At 39.3% G+C, this 22,500-nt stretch overlaps 1 protein-coding gene across 1 annotated transcript in view; it reads left to right on the forward strand.

Annotated features, from left to right (window-relative positions):
* Positions 1-22,500, forward strand: part of ofcc1 (orofacial cleft 1 candidate 1) — a 261,434-nt gene that overhangs the window by 91,790 nt on the left and 147,144 nt on the right. Inside the window, exon 17 of the mRNA XM_062021233.1 lies at positions 6,096-6,217. Coding sequence (XP_061877217.1) covers positions 6,096-6,217 — 122 coding nt within the window. The remainder of the gene's footprint in view (positions 1-6,095; positions 6,218-22,500) is intronic.

A 22,500-nucleotide genomic window follows, 5' to 3' on the forward strand; every position in this document is an offset into this window, starting at 1 on the left:
TCAACGCTTGAAAATTTGTCCCACGGACCTGGGGGTTATGTATTTTTTTGTTTTTTTGTTTTTTTGTTTTGTCATAAAGAAATACAATCATGTGTGCTTACGGACCGTATCCCTGCAGACTGTATCGATATATATTGATATATAATGTGTATATTGTGTTTTTTATGTTGATTTAATAAAAAAAAAATATATTTTTTTTTTATTTCTTGTGCGGCCCAATACCGGTCCGTGAACCGATTGGTACCGGGCCGCACAAGAAATTTAAAAAAAAAATATATATATATAAAAAAAAAATATATATATATTTTTTTTTATTAAATCAACATAAAAAACACAATATATACATTATATATCAATATATATCATGGTTGGGGACCATAGAGGGCTGCAAACAATGTTTCTCAGCTGTGGTCCATATGGGCCGCAGTGGTACTCAGTTGTAATACACTTTTATACCACTTATGGCAGTAATGACAATATCAAACATACAGAAGAAATCTGAACCTAAAATCCTAGAAAAGTTTCTTGAGGGCAAAAATTATGACTAATGTGGTGAAACTGTATTTTCATTTTATTGACAGTTTATTTAAGCAACATTTATATTAAAAACAATTTATTATTAAATTTAGTTAGAATGTGTGTATTTTTATTTTAATCATTATAATTATATTTTATATGATAAATTAATGCATATGTATTTGTATTTATTTTAGCACTGTATGTAATGAAGAAAATTAAAATTAAGAGTAAGATTACTAATTTAATATTAATATTTGATTAGGCCCTGGGCTCCTTTTGTAGTGGAAAATGTGGGTCCCGAAGTCCAAAAGGTTAGAAAACCCTGCCCTAGAGGGCTACTAAAAAAATATCCGTTTCTCAGCTGTGGTCCGTATGGGCCGCAGCGGTACTCAGTTGTAATACAATTTTCCACCACTTGTGGCAGTAATGACAATACCAAACAAACTGAAGAAGTCTGGAGCTAAAGTAAGTTAATTCATTTTATTTATAAAGCGCTTTTCACAGATAAAATCACAAAGCGCTGTACAAAACATAGGTAAAGTAAAATAATTCAATTAAAACATCAGGGGCAACATCATAAACAGGATACAAATTGGATTAAAATTGATAGTTACAAGGTGCATTAACTAAAAGCTTTACTAAAAAAAAATGTTTTTTTTAAAGTTTCAACACAGTCAAGATCACGGAGGGAGTGGTGCAAATTGTTCCAGAGTCTGGGAGCTATAGACTGGAATGCCAGGTCTCCACGGGTTTTAAAACAAGTTTTGGGGATCTTTAGAAGACCTTGGCTTGAAGACTGGAGGGGCATGTCAAGTCAGTGATGCACTGAGGGGCCCCACCATGCAATGCACGGAATGTCAGGACTAACGATGCAGAATTTAACTGGACGCCAATGAAGACTGGACAAGATAGGGGTAATATGGGCTAAAGTCATACAAACATTTCTCAAGCGCAAAAATTATGACTAAAGTGGTGAAGCTGCATTTTCATTTGCACTTTAATTTTGTTGACAGTTTAGTTAAAAAACATACATTATAAAACATGTATTATACATTTAGATGTAATTGATTTTATTATATTTACTTCATTTTAGTTTTAATTAATTTAGATATACTTATTTTTTTTTTTGCACTTTAATTATTGAATACAATTAAAATCAAGAGTAAGATTACTAATTTAGTGTTAATATTTGATTAGGCCCCGGGCTCCTTTTGTAGTGAACAATTTGGGCCCCAAAGTCCAAAAGGTTGGAAAACCCTGGCTTAGAGGGCCGCAAGAAAATATCCATTTCTCAGCTGTGGTCCGTATGGGCCGCAGCGGTACACAGTTGTAATACACTTTTCCACCACTTGTGGCAGAAATGACAATACCAAACAAACTGAAGAAGTCTGGAGCTAAAGTAAGTAAGTAAGTAAGGACATTTTATTTATAAATTGCTTTTCACAGATAAAATCACAAAGCACTGTAGAAAGCATAGGTGAAGTAAAACAACAATTCAATTAAACATCAGGGGCAACATCATAAAAAGGATACAAAGTGGATTAAAATTGATAGTTAAAAGGTGCATTAACTAAAAGCTTTACTAAAAACAGAAGTTTTCAAATGTTTCTTAAAAGTTTCAACACAGTCAAGATCACGGAGGGACTAATGCAAATTGTTCTGGAGTCTGGGACCTATAGCCTGGAATGCCAGGTCTCCACGGGTTTTAAAACATGTTTTGGGGATCTTTAGAAGACCCTGGCCTGGCTGTGCCCTGAAGAGTAGGGGCATAGCAAGTCAGTGATGTATTGAGGGGCCCCGCCATGCAATGCACGGATTGTCAGGACTAACATTTTAAACTCGATGTGGAATTAAACTGGAAGCCAATGAAGACTGGATAAGATGGGGGTAATATGGGCTAAAGTCATAAAAACATTTCTTAAGCGCAAAAATTATGAATAAGGTGGTTAAGCTGCATTTTCAGTTGCACAATAATTTTATTGACAGATTAGTTAAAAACATATATTATAAAACATTTATTATACATTTAGATGTAATTAAATGTATTATATTTACTTCATTTTTAGTTTTAATTAATTTAGATTTACACATTTTTATTTTTGCACTTGAATTATTGAATAAGATTAAAATTAAGAGTAAGATCACTAATTTAGTGTTAATATTTGATTAGGTCCAAGGCTTCTTTTGTAGTGGAACATTTGGGCCCTGAAGTCCAAAAGGTTAGAAAACCCTGCTCGAGAGGGCCGCAAGAAAATATCAGTTTCTCAGCTGTGGTCCGCTGCGGTACTCAGTCGTAATACACTTTTCCACCACTTGTGGCAGTCATGACAACGCCAGACAAACTGAAGAAGTCTGGAGCTAAAGTCAAAGCGAAATTTCTTAAGCGCAAACATTATGACTAAAATGGTGAAGCTGTATTTTCATTTGCACTTTAATTATATTGACAGTTTAGTTAAAAAAACATGTATTATAAAACATTTATTATACATTTACATGTAATTTCATTTTATCATATTTATTTCATTTTAGTTTTACTTAGTTTAGATATACAGTACATGTTTTTTATTTCCGCACTTTAATTATTGAATATAATAATTATTTTCAATGTGTTTTTATTTTTGTACTTGTCTTAATGCTTTTGTATGTGTTTTACACTTTTATCAACTTTTTTTAAAAAGCCTAACCAGGGACAAGGGTTGCAAATTAGCTTGTGGCTGGAAGTCATATGTACTTTGACATTGGTTACCTGTGGGTAGCAATGTTTAATTGTACTGTCCCTGTCACATAAAAACATAGTGGCCTTGTGGTTAGAGTGTCCGCCCTGAGATCGGTAGGTTGTGAGTTCAGACCCAGGCCGAGTCATACCAAAGAGTATAAAATTGGGACCCATTACCTCCCTGCTTGGCATTCAGTATCAAGGGTTTTAATTGGGGGTTATATGATTCCCAGGCGCCGCCACCGCTGCTGCCCACTGCTCCCCTCACCTCCCAGGGGGTGATCAAGGGTGATGGGTCAAATGCAGAGAATAATTTCGCCACACCTAGTGTGTGTGTGTGACGATCATTGGCACTTTAAAGGCCTACTGAAATGCGATTTTCTTATTTAAACGGGGATAGCAGGTCCATTCTATGTGTCATACTTGATCATTTCGCGATATTGCCATATTTTTGCTGAAAGAATTTAGTAGAGAACATCGACGATAAAGTTCGCAACTTTTGGTCGCTGATAAAAAAGCCTTGCCTGTACCGGAAGTAGCAGACGATATGCGCGTGACGTCACAGGTTGTGGAGCTCCTCACATCTGCACATTGTTTACAATCATGGCCACCAGCAGCGAGAGCTATTCGGACCGAGAAAGCGACGATTTCCCCATTAATTTGAGCGAGGTTGAAAGATTTGTGGATGAAGAAAGTGAAAGTGAAGGACTAGAGGGCAGTGGAAGCGATTCAGATAGGGAAGATGCTGTGAGAGGTGGGTGAGACCTGATATTCAGCTGGGAATGACTAAAACAGTAAATAAACACAAGACATATATATATACTGTATTAGCCACAACACAACCAGGCTTATATTTAATATGCCACAAATGAATCCCGCATAACAAACACCTCCCCCCTCCCGTCCATATAACCCGCCAATACAACTCAAACACCTGCACAACACACTCAATCCCACAGCCCAAAGTACCGTTTACCTCCCCAAAGTTCATATAACACATATATTTCCCCAAAGTCCCCAAAGTTACGTACGTGACATGCACATAGCCGTAGCTGCGTACATACTCACGGTACCGTGTCTGCGTATCCAACTCAAAGTCCTCCTGGTAAGAGTCTCTGTTGTCCCAGTTCTCCACAGGCCAATGGTAAAGCTTGACTGTCATCTTTCGGGAATGTAGACAATGAAACACCGGCTACATGTTTTTGTTGCTGCAGCCGGCCGCTAATACACCGCTTCCCACCTACAGCTTTCTTCTTTGCTGTCTCCATGGTTCATTGAACAAATTGCAAAATATTCACCAACACAGATGTCCAGAGTACTGTGGAATTTTATGATGAAAACAGACGACTTAATAGCTGGCCACAATGGTGTCCCAAAATGTCCTCTACAATCCGTGACGTCACGCGCAAACGTCATCATACCGAGACGTTTTCAGCAGGATATTTCGCGGGAAATTTAAAATTGCACTTTACTAATCTAACCAGGCCGTATTGGCTTGTGTTGCAATGCTAAGATTTCATCATTGATATATAAACTATCCGACTGCGTGGTCGGTAGTAGTGGGTTTTAGTAGGCCTTTAACTTAACTTGACTTAATTTAAATAAATACATTAAATAAATAAGATTTAAATTAAGAGTAAAATTACTAATTTAGGGTTAAAATTTGAGTGGGTCCCGGGCTCCTCTATAGTGGTTAGGAAACCCTGTTGTAAGACAATCTGAATAGTCCAATTTGAATGACATGAAAAGTGAGGAACCCTGAGGTACCTCTGCAGTTGTTATGGTTAAAAAGGCGCGAGCACACCCTACCTTCCTTTAACCTCCTAATATACAAGCCACCCCATGGACCCACCGTTAATCTGCGATGACCCGCTTTCTAAATTGGTTTTAGTTTGCTGCATCCTCCGCAGACTGTTTTCCCTGCTCTTTAAAACCCGGCTAACTCTGTCAAATGTTGCGGCGCGGAACCCAGTTGCCTAATGATTAAGTGGAGTGATCTCCAACCTGCCCCAGCCTGGAAGCACAAGGGATCAAATTTCAACCATTCAACCTGCAGTGCAGGCCTAATTAAAATGAATTTTCTCCAGGCGACCACTTTGCCCCCAGGGCGGGAATCCGGCTCTATACCAGATCTGCTTTTAAGGTATTGCATTAAATTTATTGCGGGGAGACGCCAGAGAACATTGTGCTTCATATACCCACTGCATTTCTCTCTCCCTTTTCCGCCTCCTTGCCACCTTTTTATTGTGATCATCACTCTGGAATCCCAGCTTTCTTTGGCAAAGATTGCCCTATGAAAACGAATGGCGCTTTTATCGGGCCCGGCTGGTTCACGACTTCCCGGGTGGGTCTCAGGAGAGGCCGAGGAGGCGGGAGGCGGAGGAGAGGAGCAGGTTAAAAAGAAGGAGCGTGGCGCTCATTAGCATACATCAGTATGAGTATTTTGCAACTTCAAGCAAAAAGGCACTAAGCCCACCCAAGGGCAACGCAGGCAGGGGCTGACAGGCCAGCCGCTAACATGTTGGCGGCTTAACAAATAATATCTCCTCCAAAGTAGCTCGGTGAAATATTCAAAGCTGCACTTCCTAACTCCGTTTGACTGTGTTTATGATGATGACAGTAAACGACTTGTATGTGCTATCATATATTTAACTCCGCCCCCCCACTTGAGTGATGGCGTGCCATATGCGATTTCGCCGCCGCGCTCGTCTCGTGTCAACGCCGCAGCGTTTCGGAGACGCTTCCGAAAGCGCCGCCGCTGTCACCGTCGCCGCGTGCATCCCCCGAGATAAATTTTGCCGGGGCTGCTTCCTGCTAGGCTTACAAATGACGTCCGCGTGTGTTCCCCTGCTCCTCGCAGAAGAAGCCAATCAAGAAGACAAATAGCCGCGGCGCCAGCGTGAGCGGCGGAAACGGCGGCGGCGAACCCGCCACGCACGCGCTCCCTGTGGCGGAGATGGAGGAGTACACCTTTTCGCTACTGTAAGTCACTCAACATGTACACTAAACACCCATTTTAGCATTAGCTATTCAGACAACAATGACACATGTTCGGATTCACTCATGCAACCACAGCTCCCCTGTACCAGCAGCACTCATGCGGCCATAGACCGTGACACTACCGCCACGGTGCTTTATTTATTGGTACCCACTTGTTGTCTAAATAGCTGCAAAACAGACGGCTCACGTTTCATCCAATGAACCACAGCTCCCCATTGTCAGCAGCACTCGTGCAGAATTACTGCTAGAAGCTGTGTGCTTCGAGGGATGACCTTTTTGCAGAACGGGCTCTGGTATTTTTCTTGCTACTCACTTGTGGTGTCAGCGATTTAGACAACAATGGCTGTGTGTTAATCTTTACTGCTATACAAGATGTACACTGACTACTCTTAACGTATATCTGTAAACATACGGCTGTTACGGCTTGTTATGTTGGAGACAATTGGCATGAGGCCCACTTCAGAGTGGCCATGTTGGAATTCTTGTTTTCGTCAATGAACCGCCGCGCTACAGTGTCAGAAGCACACATGCAACCACAGCTCCCCTGTACCAGCAGCACTCATGCGGCCATAGACCGTGACACTGCCGCCACAGTGCTTCATTTATTGGTACCCACTTGTTGTCTAAATAGCTGCAAAACAGACGGCTGACGTTTCATCCAATGAACCACAGCTCCCCATTGTCAGCAGCACTCGTGCAGAATTACTACTAGAAGCTGTGTGCTTCGTGGGATGAACTTTTTGCAGAACAGACTCTGGTATTAACAAAATAAACAATAATGAAATATAAAACTATGTCTGTCTGTAAATAAATAAATAAATAAATAAACTGACAGACTTTTCTTGCTACTTACTTGTGTTGTCAGCGATTTAGACAACAATGGCTGTGTGTTAATCTTTACTGCTATACAAGATGTACACTAACTACTCTTAACGTATATCTGTAAACATACGGCTGTTACGGCTTGTTGTGTTGGAAAATTGCCATGAGGCCCGCTTCAGAGTGGCCATGTTGGAATTCTTGTTTTCGTCAATGAACCGCCGCTCTCCAGTGTCAGAAGCACTCATGCAAACACAGCTGCCCTGTACCAGCAGCACTCATGCGGCCATAGACCGTGACACTGCCGCCACAGTGCTTCATTTATTGGTACCCACTTGTTGTCTAAATAGCTGCAAAACAGACGGCTCACGTTTCATCCAATGAACCACAGCTCCCCATTTTTAGCAGCACTCATGCAGAATTACTACTAGAAGCTGTGTGCTTCGAGGGATGACCTTTTTGCAGAACGGACTCTGGTATTTTTTTGCTACAACTTGTGTTGTCAGCGATTTAGACAACAATGGCTGTGTGTTAATCTTTACTGCTATACAAGATGTACACTGACTACTCTTAACGTATATCTGTAAACATACGGCTGTTACGGCTTGTTATGTTGGAGACAATTGGCATGAGGCCCGCTTCAGAGTGGCCATGTTGGAATTCTTGTTTTCGTCAATGAACCGCCGCGCTACAGTGTCAGAAGCACACATGCAACCACAGCTCCCCTGTACCAGCAGCACTCATGCGGCCATAGACCGTGACACTGCCGCCACAGTGCTTCATTTATTGGTACCCACTTGTTGTCTAAATAGCTGCAAAACAGACGGCTGACGTTTCATCCAATTAACCACAGCTCCCCATTGTCAGCAGCACTCGTGCAGAATTACTACTAGAAGCTGTGTGCTTCGTGGGATGAACTTTTTGTAGAACAGACTCTGGTATTAACAAAATAAACAATAATGAAATATAAAACTATGTCTGTCTGTAAATAAATAAATAAATAAATAAACTGACAGACTTTTCTTGCTACTTACTTGTGTTGTCAGCGATTTAGACAACAATGGCTGTGTGTTAATCTTTACTGCTATACAAGATGTACACTGACTACTCTTAACGTATATCTGTAAACATACGGCTGTTACGGCTTGTTGTGTTGGAAAATTGCCATGAGGCCCGCTTCAGAGTGGCCATGTTGGAATTCTTGTTTTCGTCAATGAACCGCCGCTCTCCAGTGTCAGAAGCACTCATGCAACCACAGCTGCCCTGTACCAGCAGCACTCATGCGGCCATGGACCGTGACACTACCGCCACAGTGCTTTATTTATTGGTACCCACTTGTTGTCTAAATAGCTGCAAAACAGACGGCTCACGTTTCATCCAATGAACCACAGCTCCCCATTGTCAGCAGCACTCGTGCAGAATTACTGCTAGAAGCTGTGTGCTTCGAGGGATGACCTTTTTGCAGAACGAGCTCTGGTATTTTTCTTGCTACTCACTTGTGGTGTCAGCGATTTAGACAACAATGGCTGTGTGTTAATCTTTACTGCTACACAAGATGTACACTGACTACTCTTAACGTATATCTGTAAACATACGGCTGTTACGGCTTGTTATGTTGGAGACAATTGGCATGAGGCCCACTTCAGAGTGGCCATGTTGGAATTCTTGTTTTCGTCAATGAACCGCCGCTCTCCAGTGTCAGAAGCACTCATGCAAACACAGCTGCCCTGTACCAGCAGCACTCATGCGGCCATAGACCGTGACACTGCCGCCACAGTGCTTCATTTATTGGTACCCACTTGTTGTCTAAATAGCTGCAAAACAGATGGCTCACGTTTCATCCAATGAACCACAGCTCCCCATTTTTAGCAGCACTCGTGCAGAATTACTGCTAGAAGCTGTGTGCTTCGAGGGATGACCTTTTTTCAGGACAGACTATGGTATTAACAAAAGAAACAATAATGAAATACAAAACTATGTCTGTCTGTCTGTAAATAAATAAATAAACTGACAGACTTTTCTTGCTACTCACTTGTGTTGTCAGCGATTAAGACAAAAATGGCTGTGTGTTAATCTTTACTGCTATACAAGATGTACACTGACTACTCTTAACGTATATCGGTAAACATACGGCTGTTACGGCTTGTTATGTTGGAAACAATTGGCATGAGGCCCACTTCAGAGTGGCCATGTTGGAATCCTTGTTTTCGTCAATGAACCGCCGCTCTACAGTGTCAGAATCACTCATGCAACCACAGCTCCCCTGTACCAGCAGCACTCATGCGGTCATAGACTGTGACACTGCCGCCACAGTGCTTCATTTATTGGTACCCACTTGTTGTCTAAATAGCTGCAAAACAGACGGCTCACGTTTTATCCAATGAACCACAGCTCCCCATTGTCAGCAGCACTCGTGCAGAATTACTGCTAGAAGCTGTGTGCTTCGAGGGATGACCTTTTTGCAGAACAGACTCTGGTATTAACAAAATACAATAATGAAATATAAAACTATGTCTGTCTGTCTGTAAATAAATAAATAAATAAACTGACAGACTTTTCTTGCTACTCACTTGCGTTGTCAGCGATTTAGACAACAATGGCTGTGTGTTAATCTTTACTGCTATACAAGATCCAAAGTGCTGCCCGGGGGCCATTTGCTGCCCGCAGCTAATTGTTTACCGGCCCGCGACACATTCTGGAAATGCTATTGCAAAAATTAAAAAAAAATTTAAAAAAGTGGAATGAGGTGAAATCTAACTAGAAAAAGTTGCAATGTTGACACAAAGCTACCATGCAGGCTTTTTTTTTTCTTTTGTCTATCTTTCTTTTTTATTTTTTTGCCATTGCTCCAAAAAAAAATAAAATCAATGGTATAATGAATTATTGACCTATTCAAGGCTCCAATTATTTCAAATATTTCACTTTAAAATGTTTTATGTGGGAAATATTGCATTTATTGTGTGGTTGTCATACAAAAACATTAACATTTTATTTGACAAAAGAGCATAAAACAAACAAAATAATAGTTAAAACGTAAAATCGACAGATATATCTGAAGTTGAGCTCGTAACTTAAGTGTTGAAAGTAAAAAAAAAACCCAATAAAAATGTATCACTTTCTGAGTGGTGATCCTTTTGGATTTATCTTTTCACTGTGATTAATAATAATGGATTAAAATCAATGGTGTCTTGCATTATCGATATTTTTAAGGCTCTAATTACTTCACGTCAAACATTGCTTTCTGAATGTTTTGGGCAGTGGGGGAAATACTGCATATTTCAGTTTTATTATAAAAAACTAAGTTGTCTTTGACAGAAAAGCCTTTTTGTTTTTTTAAACTTTATATCAACCTGAAGTTGATATACTGTACATATTTACTGTAAGCGTTATATAAATAAAAAAAATAATAATTTGACTTGTTTTTAACATTTTAATGACTTACACCCTTTATGGTCCCTGGGAGCCCTAAGGTAAAAAACAAACAAAATCCATATATTTTGTTATGGTTTGAAAATGAAAAATATCAAAATGGCCCCGGCATGCTTTAATTTTTCCGTGTGCGGCCCTCAGTGGAAAAAGTTTGGACACCCCTGATGTACATTGACTACTCTTAACGTATATCTGTTAACATACGGCTGTTACGGCTTGTTATGTTGGAAAACATTGGCATGAGGCCTGCTTCAGAGTGGCCATGTTGGAATTCTTGTTTGTCGTCAATGAACCGCCGCTCTCCAGTGTCAGAAGCACTCATGCACTCTTGCTACTTGCTTTTTTTAGCCCCTGACTCATTTTATTATATCTTCTTTCGGTTCAGGACCATAGAAATGAAACCTTCAACTATTAGGGGATTCATGCTCCGCTTCAGAATGTCACAGTACATGTTGAAATTCATGTTTTCAGTCAACGAACCACAGCTTGCCAGTGTCAGCAGCAGTCATGCAGCCCCAGACCATGACACCTTCTGACACACTTATCTTGCTACTCACTTGTATTTTCAGCTGTTTAGACAATAATGACAGTGTCTTGAGTCATTTTATTATGCCTTCTTACGGTTCGAGACTAAAGAAATGAATCCTTCAACTATAAAGAGATCCGAGCCCTGCTTCAGAATATTATCACAGAACATGTTGAAAATGAGGTTTCAATCGAAGCACGGCTCCTGAGGGTTGGCAGCACTCATGCACCCCCAGACCATGACACTGGTGACACCCTTAACTTGTGTTGTCAGCATTTTAAACAATAATGGCTGTCTTGTTGACTCGTCTTAAGTACATAGTACATGTATACTGTTATACAAGCTATACACAGACTACTCTAAAGTATATCCAAGTTATTATGTTTTCTTAAGGTTCAAGACTATTTAAATTAAACCCTTAACTATGAAGGGTTTCATGCTCTGTTTGAAAATGTCATAGTACATGTTGGAATCAACGTTTCAGTCAATGAACCATAGCTTTCGGTGTTGGCAGCACTCATGCAGCCCCATACCATGAAACTTCTGACGCAATTATCTTGCTACTCACTTGTTTTTTCAGCTATTTAGGCAACGATGGCTGTTTTTTTAGCCATTTTCAGTGAATACTTCAGTTCATATATACTCCTACAGTATACAATATGTACACTGACTATATTGGCATACATACATGTTTGGGCTTGTAATGTTATGCCGTGCTTCAGGAATATAACCCTACTTGTTCGAGTTCACGTTTTTAGTCAATGAACTGCAGCTCTCCAGTGTTGGCAGCACTCATGCAGCCCCAGACTATGACACTGCTGACACCCTTATCTTTCCACTCCCTTGTGTTGTCAGCGATTTTAAACAAAATTGGCTGTCTGTTAACATGTTTTCAGTGGGTACTCTAGTTCATCTATACTGTTGTACAAGCTATACAGTGACTACTCTAAAGTACTGTAATTCCAAGTTATTGTATATTCTCGAGGTTCAAGACTATAGAAGTACAACTTTCAACTGTGGTGGGATTCATGCTCCGCTTCAGATTGTCACAGTATGTGCTGGAATTCAAATTTCAGTCAATGAACCACAGCTCCCCAGGGTTGGCAGCACTCATGCAGCGCCAGACATGACACTGCTGACACCCTTATATTTCCACTCCCTTGTGTTGTCAGTGATTTTAAATAATAATGGCAGTATGTTAACATGTTTTCAGTGGGTACTCTAGTTCATCTATACTGTTGTACAAGCTATACAGTGACTACTCTAAAGTACTGTAAATCCAAGTTATTGTATATTCTCGAGGTGCAAGACTAAAGAAATAAAACTATCAACTGCGATGGGATTCATGCCCTGCTTCAGAATGTCACAGTATGTGCTGGAATTCAAATTTCAGTCAATGAACCGCAGCTCCCCGGTGTTGGCAGCACTTGTGCACCCCAGGACCATGAGATTTTTTTAAGCAATTATCTTACATTTGGCTTTTTAAAAAAAAAAAGATTGTAGACTCTAATGACTGTGTTTTCACACATTTTCAATGGATATATATATATTTATCATTTATTTGTATATATGTATTGTCACACCCCGCCTCGGTTGAAGGTAATGTAACCTTTGCAAAACCGGATTTTCAAATCAAGGATGGCAAGGGACGCAGTTGGTAACAGTTTACAAACATTTATTGAAATCCCCCCCAAAAAAGTCAAAAGGTGAACAATGACAGGAAAACAAAGCACCTACAATCTCAGTAGATGATGCATGGAGACGGAAACTCCTGCTCAGGACAGAGAACCTCCTCTGGCAGTGACCAACAGCAGACTGTCAGAAAAACGGCATTTTCCAACTTAAATAGCCCATAGCTCCGCCCACTAGCTGGGACCAATTTGACAGGGGGAATTAAGAAAACAGTTATTTTGCAAATTACACCATAAATAACCATCACATGTCTAAAAAGTATTCACATAGTACTTTTGCATGTGTAGAGCAGTCATTTTTGTACACAGTATATTCAGGCTTTAGACAACACAACTTTCAAATGTCCAGTGTCCTTCAGTGACACCCAGCTTTTGATAATCATGGTTCGACCCAAATTTGGCCTAATTAGTGAATGCAGGTGTGTTCACCTATATAACGCCCTCAACCCCACCCTGACTCTTTTAGTCAACTGTTCAGAGCCATGGTGGGTGACAGGTAACAATTTGTTTGTTGAGCACATGCTTTTCACTAGCTAACAAGATTGAATGTTTGTAGTTTGTCCATATTGAGCTTCCCAACAAATGCGCACGGTTTGTGAGGAAGTCCAAAGGTCAAACAGTGACAGTGTGGGGTCAAACTGTCACATTTATATATATATATATATATATATATATATATATATATATATATATATATATATATATATATATATATATATATATATATATATATATATGTCTTAATTAGATTATCCAAAAAATAGTGCTCGATACCGTGGTAGAGCGCAATATATGTATGTGTGGGAAAAATCACAACTACAGGCCTGTTTCATGAGGGGTTCCCTCAATCATCAGAAGATTTCCTGATGATTGAGGGAACCCCTCATGAAACAGGCCTGTAGAGATGAAGTAGTCTTGTGATTTTTCCCACACATATATATATATATATATATATATATATATATATATATATATATATATATATATATATATATATATATATACACATACACATATATGTATATATATATATACAAGCTATACACTGACTACTCTAAAGTACTGTATATACTGTGTGTTAGGGTTGCTAATCTCAGACAGATGTTTTGTATGTATTGGGTAATTTGCTTGGATAGTGCACACCTAGCATCCAAAATCTTTTGAAAAAGCTTCAAAAACTCCATATTTTTTTAGTTGTTACTTCCTGTAGGGGTATTACCCAGTTGTCCCAATACTTTTGTCCATAATGTGAACTTCTTGTTGCAAATATTGAAAAGTCCTGCAAGCACAAATCATAATTCCGGGGGTAAGCAAAAAGAAGACAAGTTCCTTTCATTCCTTAATGAAATTTCAACTGTTTTGCATGCAAATGAATACGGACTCCATATTGCTTAAGTTTGGGCGACAATCATTTGTTTTTCCCGGGCCCTATTTTGACATCAGAATTAGGCGACTGAAGTTTTCCTTTTCATCATGGCTCTCGGCGTTTGATTTTAATGAGAAAAAAAAAGGGGGGGGGGGGGGGGGGAGGCATGAAAAACAAACAAAGCCCTGCTTTTCCAACTGTGTTAAAAGCAACACGGTGCAGAACATGCCCATGGTGCATCGAAAACAAGTCATATTTATTTTATTGCAAAGTACACACACACAGGTGTTGGATTCAAAAAGGCATCTGAAATAAGGGGAGGGGGACATGTTTCTGTAATTTATAGCTGCTGGTCACATATGAAACAAGATCAGAGACTACTGTTGGGAACACACTGAATTCAAATGTCCTGCCAACAAATGACGACTATCTGCAGCAACAATTAAATGCTTTTCTCAGTAATTCCGTTCTTTCTTTTTTTTGTGAGCTGTTGCAGACGTGCCTTTCATTGAGTTCTTTGGTATTGGAGGCCGGGCTCCATCCAAGTGTTGCTATTGATTTCATCTTCACAGGAGAACACATTACACCATCTTTTGAGCTAAGGGCTGTTTTATGACCTCACCTAATCAGAGCATTAGAGAGACACTGTCTGCTTTCACGGGAAATATAAAAGACACCGCCAAGCTCAAAGTCATCGCCTCCCACTGCCATGTTTGACTTTGCCAAGGCTTCTCCACATTACCTGAGGACTATAGGACAGTGTTTTTCAACCACTGTGCCGCGGCACACTAGAGATACAGCCTGGTGTGCCGTGGGAAGTTATGTAATTTCACCTAATTGGGTTAAAAATATTTTTTGCAAACTAGTAATTATAATCCGCAAATGTGCCGTTGTTGAGTGTCGGTGCTGTCTAGAGCTCGGCAGAGTAACCGTGTAATACTCTTCCATATCAGTAGGTGGCAGCAGGTAGCTAATTGCTTTGTAGATGTCGGGAACATGGTTTGTGGTGATCACAATATGTGCAGGTAAAAACGTATCTAACCCTTAAACCAAAAATAAATAACAGGCGAGTGCCGCTAGGTGCCGCTAAGAAAAGGCATTTTATTTTTATTTTTATTTAGCCTTTATTTAACCAGGTAAAATCCCATTGAGATCAATGATCTCTTTTCCAAGGGAGACCTGGCCAAGAGGGCAGCAGCAAGGTTACATTAAAAACAGTAAACAACACATAAAACATCAAATTTACAACATTAAAACTTGCTCACATGACACATGTGCATACAGACAAGGTAGACTGCAGTCCTTTCACAGAAGCTTTAAACTCATTTAATGTAACAAGGGTTTGAAGTTGAAGATTTGATTGTAGGTTATTCCAAGCCTTCGGTGCCGAAAACCTAAATGCTTTCTTGCCCAGTTCAGTTCTTACTTTGGGGACGGCAAATTGCAAAACATTCATTGAACAAAGATTGTGACTTTCTTGTTTCTTTGTTAAAAGACAAGACAGATAAGATGGAGTGATACCCAGAATGGGTTTGTAGATGGACACATACCAATGATTGAGGCGTCGAGCACATAAAGATGTCCAGTTAACCATTGAGTATAACACACAATGGTGAGTAAGGGGAGCATTGAAGCATAGGGATGGCTATGCAAAACGAAACTAAAACTGATCTGGCTACAAAGTAAACAAAAACAGAATGCTGGACGACAGCAAAGACTTACAGCAAGTGGAGCAGACGGCGTCCCCAAAATACATCAGTACATGACATGACAATCAACAATGTCCACACAAAGAAGGATAGCGTCCGCACAACTTAAATAGTCTTCATTGCGAAAACAAAGCAGGTGCGGGGAATAGTGTTCAAGGAAAACATGAAACTGCTACAGGAAAATACCAACAAAAGAGGAAAAGCCACCAAAACAGGAGCGCAATACAGGAACTAAAACACTACACACAGGAAAACTCCAAAGCGCTATAGTGATGCGTGGTTGGTTATGGTTTGAATTCATATCCAACAATTGCGAGAACAACTTTTTATTGTCAATATCGGCTACTGAGTTTAATTTTTCAATGATTTCTGCTGGTGGTGTGCCTCTGGATTTTTTCAATGAAAGAAATGTGCCTTGGCTCAGAAAAGGTTGAAAAACACTGCTATAGGAGACGTGCAGGAGGGAGGAAGGGGTTGTTTATTTTGGTCTACCTTTTTTTCTTTCTTTTTTTTTCTCGCCTAATAATGTCTGATGCTTGCCGGTGTCATTATGCATGGACACCGGTAAAAATCCCATGAAAATCCGAGGACATGTACGGTATGAGCACTGCTGCAGTGATGGAGGGATATTACTGCCATCTATTGAGCCACCAGAGACTGAGCTCATTGAGGTTTTTATAGGGTGTCCTAATATTCATGCATTATTAAGCAAACATGTGCATGGGGGATTGATTAGGGATATTCACATGAATCACACGTTGCATTCATTCTCAGTACCGTGCACCTTCTTAAGCAAAACAATTAATAAATAATTGTGTGAATGCTTTGGAGCATTCACACAAATGGTTTTCTACACCAAAATCCATCTATTCATTCTACTACTTATTCTTATTCTTCTCCTCCAGATTTCAGCGCGCTCTACCTTACACATTTTTCACCCGATTCAAACCGTTCCAACTCCAAACTGTTCAGCCTATTCGGAATCGCGGGCTTTCCCATGAAAAATTCCCAAAATTCCCAGATTTCCCAGAATTCCAGGTTTTCCGGGACATTTTTCACATTCAAAATGAATTGGCCACTTTTCAAACTTCCACAATGTTCAACCTATTCAAACCATTCCACCTTCAACACATTCCACCGTCTTGGAAATTCAAACTATAATTTTTCCAAGTTAAAAAAAAAATTCCAGGATTTTCCAGAATTCCTGGTTTTCCAAAGCCCTATGTCCACCCTTTTTTCTGGCGACTACTCCTTTCACATTTTTCAACGCATTTCAACCGTTCCACCGTGAAAACATTATTTTTAATTAGGACAAAAAAACAAAGTTGTTTTTTGAACTGGGAAAATTCCCGGTTTTCCCGAAATTCCAGGAATTCCGTAATACCATTTCTCAATTCAACATGTTACTACTTCAACATTTCTCGACAGATTTGAAAAATACCAACACCAACCTTTAAAGTTTTTTACCATTTTAAAACAAAAATCCCGCTTTTCCCGAAATTCCCAATTTTTTTGGAAATTCCCATTGAAATCAATGGGACATTCTTCAAAGTTCCACAATTCCCACATTTTTCATCTGATTCCAACTTCAAAATATTCAGCCTGTTTTGGCATTGTGTGCGCTACTTCAACAATTCCAAAAAAATTCCAGGATTTCAGTTGAACTTTAGCATTGGATCATTCACACGCAATTCCTTCAGGAATTGCCTCATCTAGTTCAAGTATGATTTTTTGGCTGCAGGTGCAAGTGTGTGCATCACATACAAAATCAAAATCAACTTGTTTCAAATCCTCTCTGGTGCCCGATTCATGCATTTATTTTTAAAAATGGGACCCATTACCTCCCTGCTTGGCACTCAGCATCAAGGGTTGGAGTTGGGGGTTAAATCACCAAAATGATTCCCGGGTGCGGCGCCGCTGCTGCCCACTGCTCCCCAAGGGGATGGGTCAAGTGCAGAGGACAAATTTCACCACATCTAGTGTGTGTGTGACAATCATTGGTACTTTACTCTTTAATCTTAATTTAAATTTATGTCTGCTGATGCCATTTTTGTTTTGTCCAGGCAGGTAGTACTATTTTTATTGTATTATAGTCCACCATTTATTATTATTTTGTGTGTTCCTGATGTTTCCCTCTTGTTTTCATGTGTTTTTTTTTGCCTTTTGGTTTGGGACCCTTTGGGACTGTGTGACAAGGGGTGCCACTTTCGTGACTTCTGCGGTGCTTTTTTGTGAACTTCTGGATCTGCCTCCCGGGAGCCTTTTGGCCATGGAGACCAGCTGCTTGGGTCTCTGCCACACCAAAGTCCTTTTGTAGAGACTGGAGGAGATGCGGATGAAGAGACAGGGCTGTAGAACTAGCGCTGAGCTCCGGGAAGGACAAGCTTCACAGTGTCTTGGCTGAATGAGCAGGTATCGGACACCTCGGTCTCCTTGGACGCATCCTCGCTCATCCATGCGGACTGGACACTGGCCGAGAGTTAGTGGGCGGCTGAGGTTGGAGTCAGCTCTCTCGGTTGCTTTGTTGGGTCCACTCCTGTCTCTGGCCATGCTCCCCCCACCCCAGCAGACGATGGCGTGGAACACCGCAGAGGCCACCAGTGTATATGGATATTTTGTTGTTGTTGTTGTTGTTTTACTTTTGTGGCTGTGTGTAGAAGTGGCTGTTTGCATCAGCTCTGCTCTTTTAATGTCTTTAATGTCCTTTGTATTTTTTGATGTTTCCCTCTTACACACATGTTTATGTGTGCAATGACTATACGTTTTTTTCTCCCTTAGCCTCAGTCTAGACCCCCTCTCTATGGGCTCAGGCTTAGACAGATTTTCTTTTTTTTCTCAAACCCCCCCCAGCGTTTACCTGTTTCTTACCTTTTTTGTAAGGGGGAAGTTGGCAGACTCGTCAGCGATCCTGTTCTGTCTCCCTGTAATGTTTGTCTGCTCTTGAATGGGATTGTGCTGAAAATCTTAATTTCCCCGAGGGGATTATTGAAGTATTTCTACTTCTGATTCTGGTTCTGATACATTTTTATATTTTCTCTTAGTCGTCTTATACTGTATTCAGAGTTTAACGATTTGTACAGTCTGACCTCAGGTTTTTAGTAATTTTTTTAAACTGCCAAACAAAAATCCCATAAGAAAAAAATGTATTCCAATTCATCTTCATGTATGAAAAAACTCCACGTTATGGATAATTATTATATTTACATGCAGAAAACAATGTGAAATACGTACAATCAACAAATGCAACAGATGAATAAACATGTAACATGCATTTTACCTGCTCGAGAACTCTTATTGGCGGAGATGACAAGGAGCAAGAGCGTGTTTTTTCCAAAATGTTCCACATTTCCTGGAATTCCAAAATTTCTGGGACATTTTTGTACTTTTAAATGAATCTATCCTTTTTCAAACGTCCACATTTCAAATACAAATATGTTCTTTCGCACATGTTAACTGCTAACATGCTATCATTAGAATGTTTTGATTTTAACTCATTTTAAAAGACTCAGTTAAATATTGTTACTTCACACATGCTACAGTAACTGTTAGCATGTTAGCATGCTAACATTAAGTGTGCTAGCCTTTTAGCTAATTTTGCAGGTATAACCTTGGTCAAACATGTTGTTATTTCACACATTTTTACTTTTAGCATGCTAATGTAGCATGTTGGAAGGGTAGCTTTTTTCTTCTTTCAATAGGTATACACTCAAGAGTCATATAGTCATATATTGTGTTTCTTGACGCTATCTGGCTAGCGTGCTGTCTTTGGTTTTTCAGCATTCATACTCAATTTGTACCGAAATGTATTTTTCTAGTTTCTATCAACATCCCGATTATTAATTCCTAATATTCATCATGTTAGGTAAAACATAGCTAAAGCCATTTATCAACAACACCCAGAAACGCCGCCAGCTTCTCTGGGCCCGAGCTCATCTAAGATGGACTGATGCAAAGTGGAAAAGTCCACATTTCAAATTGTTTTTGGAAACTGTGGACGTCATGTCTTCTGGAACAAAGAGGAAAATAAATTGTCATTAATTGGACACGGCCTCTTGAACTACCCATACATTTGATTAATTGTAGAGTGAAACCTTAAATTAAATGACAAAATACAAAATGATGGTGTTATTTAGTGTTGGACTTGCATATAAATCCGTCAATACTTTTCCGCTTTCCTTGGATTCGTACACATGCGCAGATGCAAGGGGTGCATGAATTGAAATGGAAAGCACATCTCCTCAAAATGTTCGTCAAAAATTGAATCATACCAAAAAGATGGGCAAATCAGAGCTTTTCTTCCTGCCACATACACACACCAGTGACTACACAGACATGTATGAAAAAAATATATATCTAAAAAAGTATTAGCGGACAAACGAGTCATCAGCTTATGATCAGGTTGTTTTTCTAAAAGTAGGGGGAGGTTTGACATTAAAATGGCTAAAATTGGAATTGTTTTTGCAACACATCTCGACGTCATGGTTGTAGGTGAGAAACCTTTTTTAATCAAAGTCATTCTCACGTGGCAATTAGATCTAATTAGTCCAATTATCAAGATTCTAATTACACTGAAATACACCCCCTTATTCTCATATCAATTATGTGACTCGTCCTGATCAGGAGAGACGCCGTTAGGACAGAGCTGCGAGGTAAAACAGAAAAGCGTCCTCCGTCTCACGAGGCCACATGACTTCATTCGTCCCCAAAGATCATATTCCAGAAGACATTAAGATATTCTGTTGCATACATTAAAAAAAAAAAAGCAATCAAGCACACAAAAGTGAGTACACCCCTGACATATTAGCCACAATTTGGAACTGAAACGTGGATACAATTCAGAGTAGTCAGTGTACAGCTTGTGTCGCGGTATAGATGTTAATATCCTCACAGCATGAGTGAATAGCCAGATGAGAATGTATTTTCTACAGTTAAGCATTTTAGTGGTAGTGTAATGATATGGGGGTGCATGAGTGCTACCACCGCTGAAGAACTGTGGTTCCCTAGTAGGAAACATGAATTCCAACATGTGCAATGTTTAGCATCTGGAATGCAGTTGATTGGCTGAGTAGTATCTTGTGGGATGGCTTAACTCGCATGCAATTGGTTAGCGGATTTCCTGGACCAGTACCGTAAAGACTATAAAAGCTGCACAACTTTAAAATAGAACTGCCAACATTTTTAAATACCTACAGAATTTCTCTAGTATAGGTTCAGGTCCGTGTAGGACAACATCTTTGTAAGGTTGCACGATATAGACAATATACTGTACGATATAAATGAACAAAAATGGCCAACAATATAATTAAAAGCTCTATAATCATGTTGTTATAATGCTTGTTGACGACTAATCTAGCTGTGACCTGCAAATTAGACAGCATTAGGCAAACAACCGTGTCCTTAACCCAATAAGCATCTTCGCTGGCCTCGCCTCCATGGCAAAACATTTAAATTTGTTCCTTACAAGTATTATTATCAATGGAGGGCGACTGATAGCTAAGCTACACGACACACCATGGGAGGATACAATCAGCCATGCTAACCGCTAAGGTAGAGGTCTTGGATGTAAACAGGGGTGGGCGGAGTGATACAAATATCGACAGTAATGATAGAAATCTTAGTATCAGTCAGTACATAGTCGATACTATGTTGATTAGATACATTTTTTGTTTTCGTCAACAAGTCGATATTTTTTATGTTTTTAAACTAAATGCAAAAACCAGAGGATTTGTATCAGAGCCAATAGTAGTTTTGTTTGTTACTTTTGCACAATTGTCTTTATTTATTGTATGTAACAAAAGAGAGTATGAAGCCACAATTTGAATATTGTATATATATATATATATATATATATATATATATATATATATATATATATATATATATATATATATATATATATATATATATATATATATATATATATATACTGTATATATATATATATATACTGTATATATATATATTGATATATATATATATATATATATATATATACATATACTGCACAGCCAAATACATACACACACACACACACATATATATATATATATATATATATATATATATTAGAATGTTTTTGACTGCCTATCAACAGACATCTTGCAAATAGTTAATAATTCTATTAAATCGGGCAATTTCCCGAAGGCTTTCAAAACTGCAGTCATTAAACCTCTTCTAAAAAAGCAGAGCCTAGATGCCTCTGTTATCAACAACTACAGACCAATTTCAAATCTACCATTCATAAGTAAAATAATTGAGAAAGTTGTCCTCCAACAACTAAATCACTTCTTGGCTTCTACTGGCTGCCACAACAACTTCCAGTCAGGATTTCGACCTCTTCATAGCACAGAGACGGCCCTTCTTAAAGTTATAAATGACATCCGTCTAAACACAGACTCTGGCAAAACTTCAGTATTAATGCTTTTGGACCTCAGTGCTGCATTTGACACTGTCGACCACTCAATACTTTTGGACAGGTTGGAAAACTGGGTGGGGATCTCAGGCACAGTTTTAAGCTGGTTCAAGTCATATCTACAAGATAGGAACTATTTTGTTTCCATTGGTGACTTTGTATCAGAACCAACCAACGTAACGTGTGGAGTCCCCCAAGGTTCAATCTTGGGGCCGACTTTATTTAACATCTATATGCTCCCACTAGGACAAATCATGCAAAATAATAACATTGACCATCATTGCTATGCCGATGACACCCAAATCTATGTAGC

This window comes from Entelurus aequoreus, linkage group LG15, assembly GCF_033978785.1.
Source record: "Entelurus aequoreus isolate RoL-2023_Sb linkage group LG15, RoL_Eaeq_v1.1, whole genome shotgun sequence".
Classification (NCBI taxonomy): Eukaryota; Metazoa; Chordata; class Actinopteri; order Syngnathiformes; family Syngnathidae; genus Entelurus; species Entelurus aequoreus.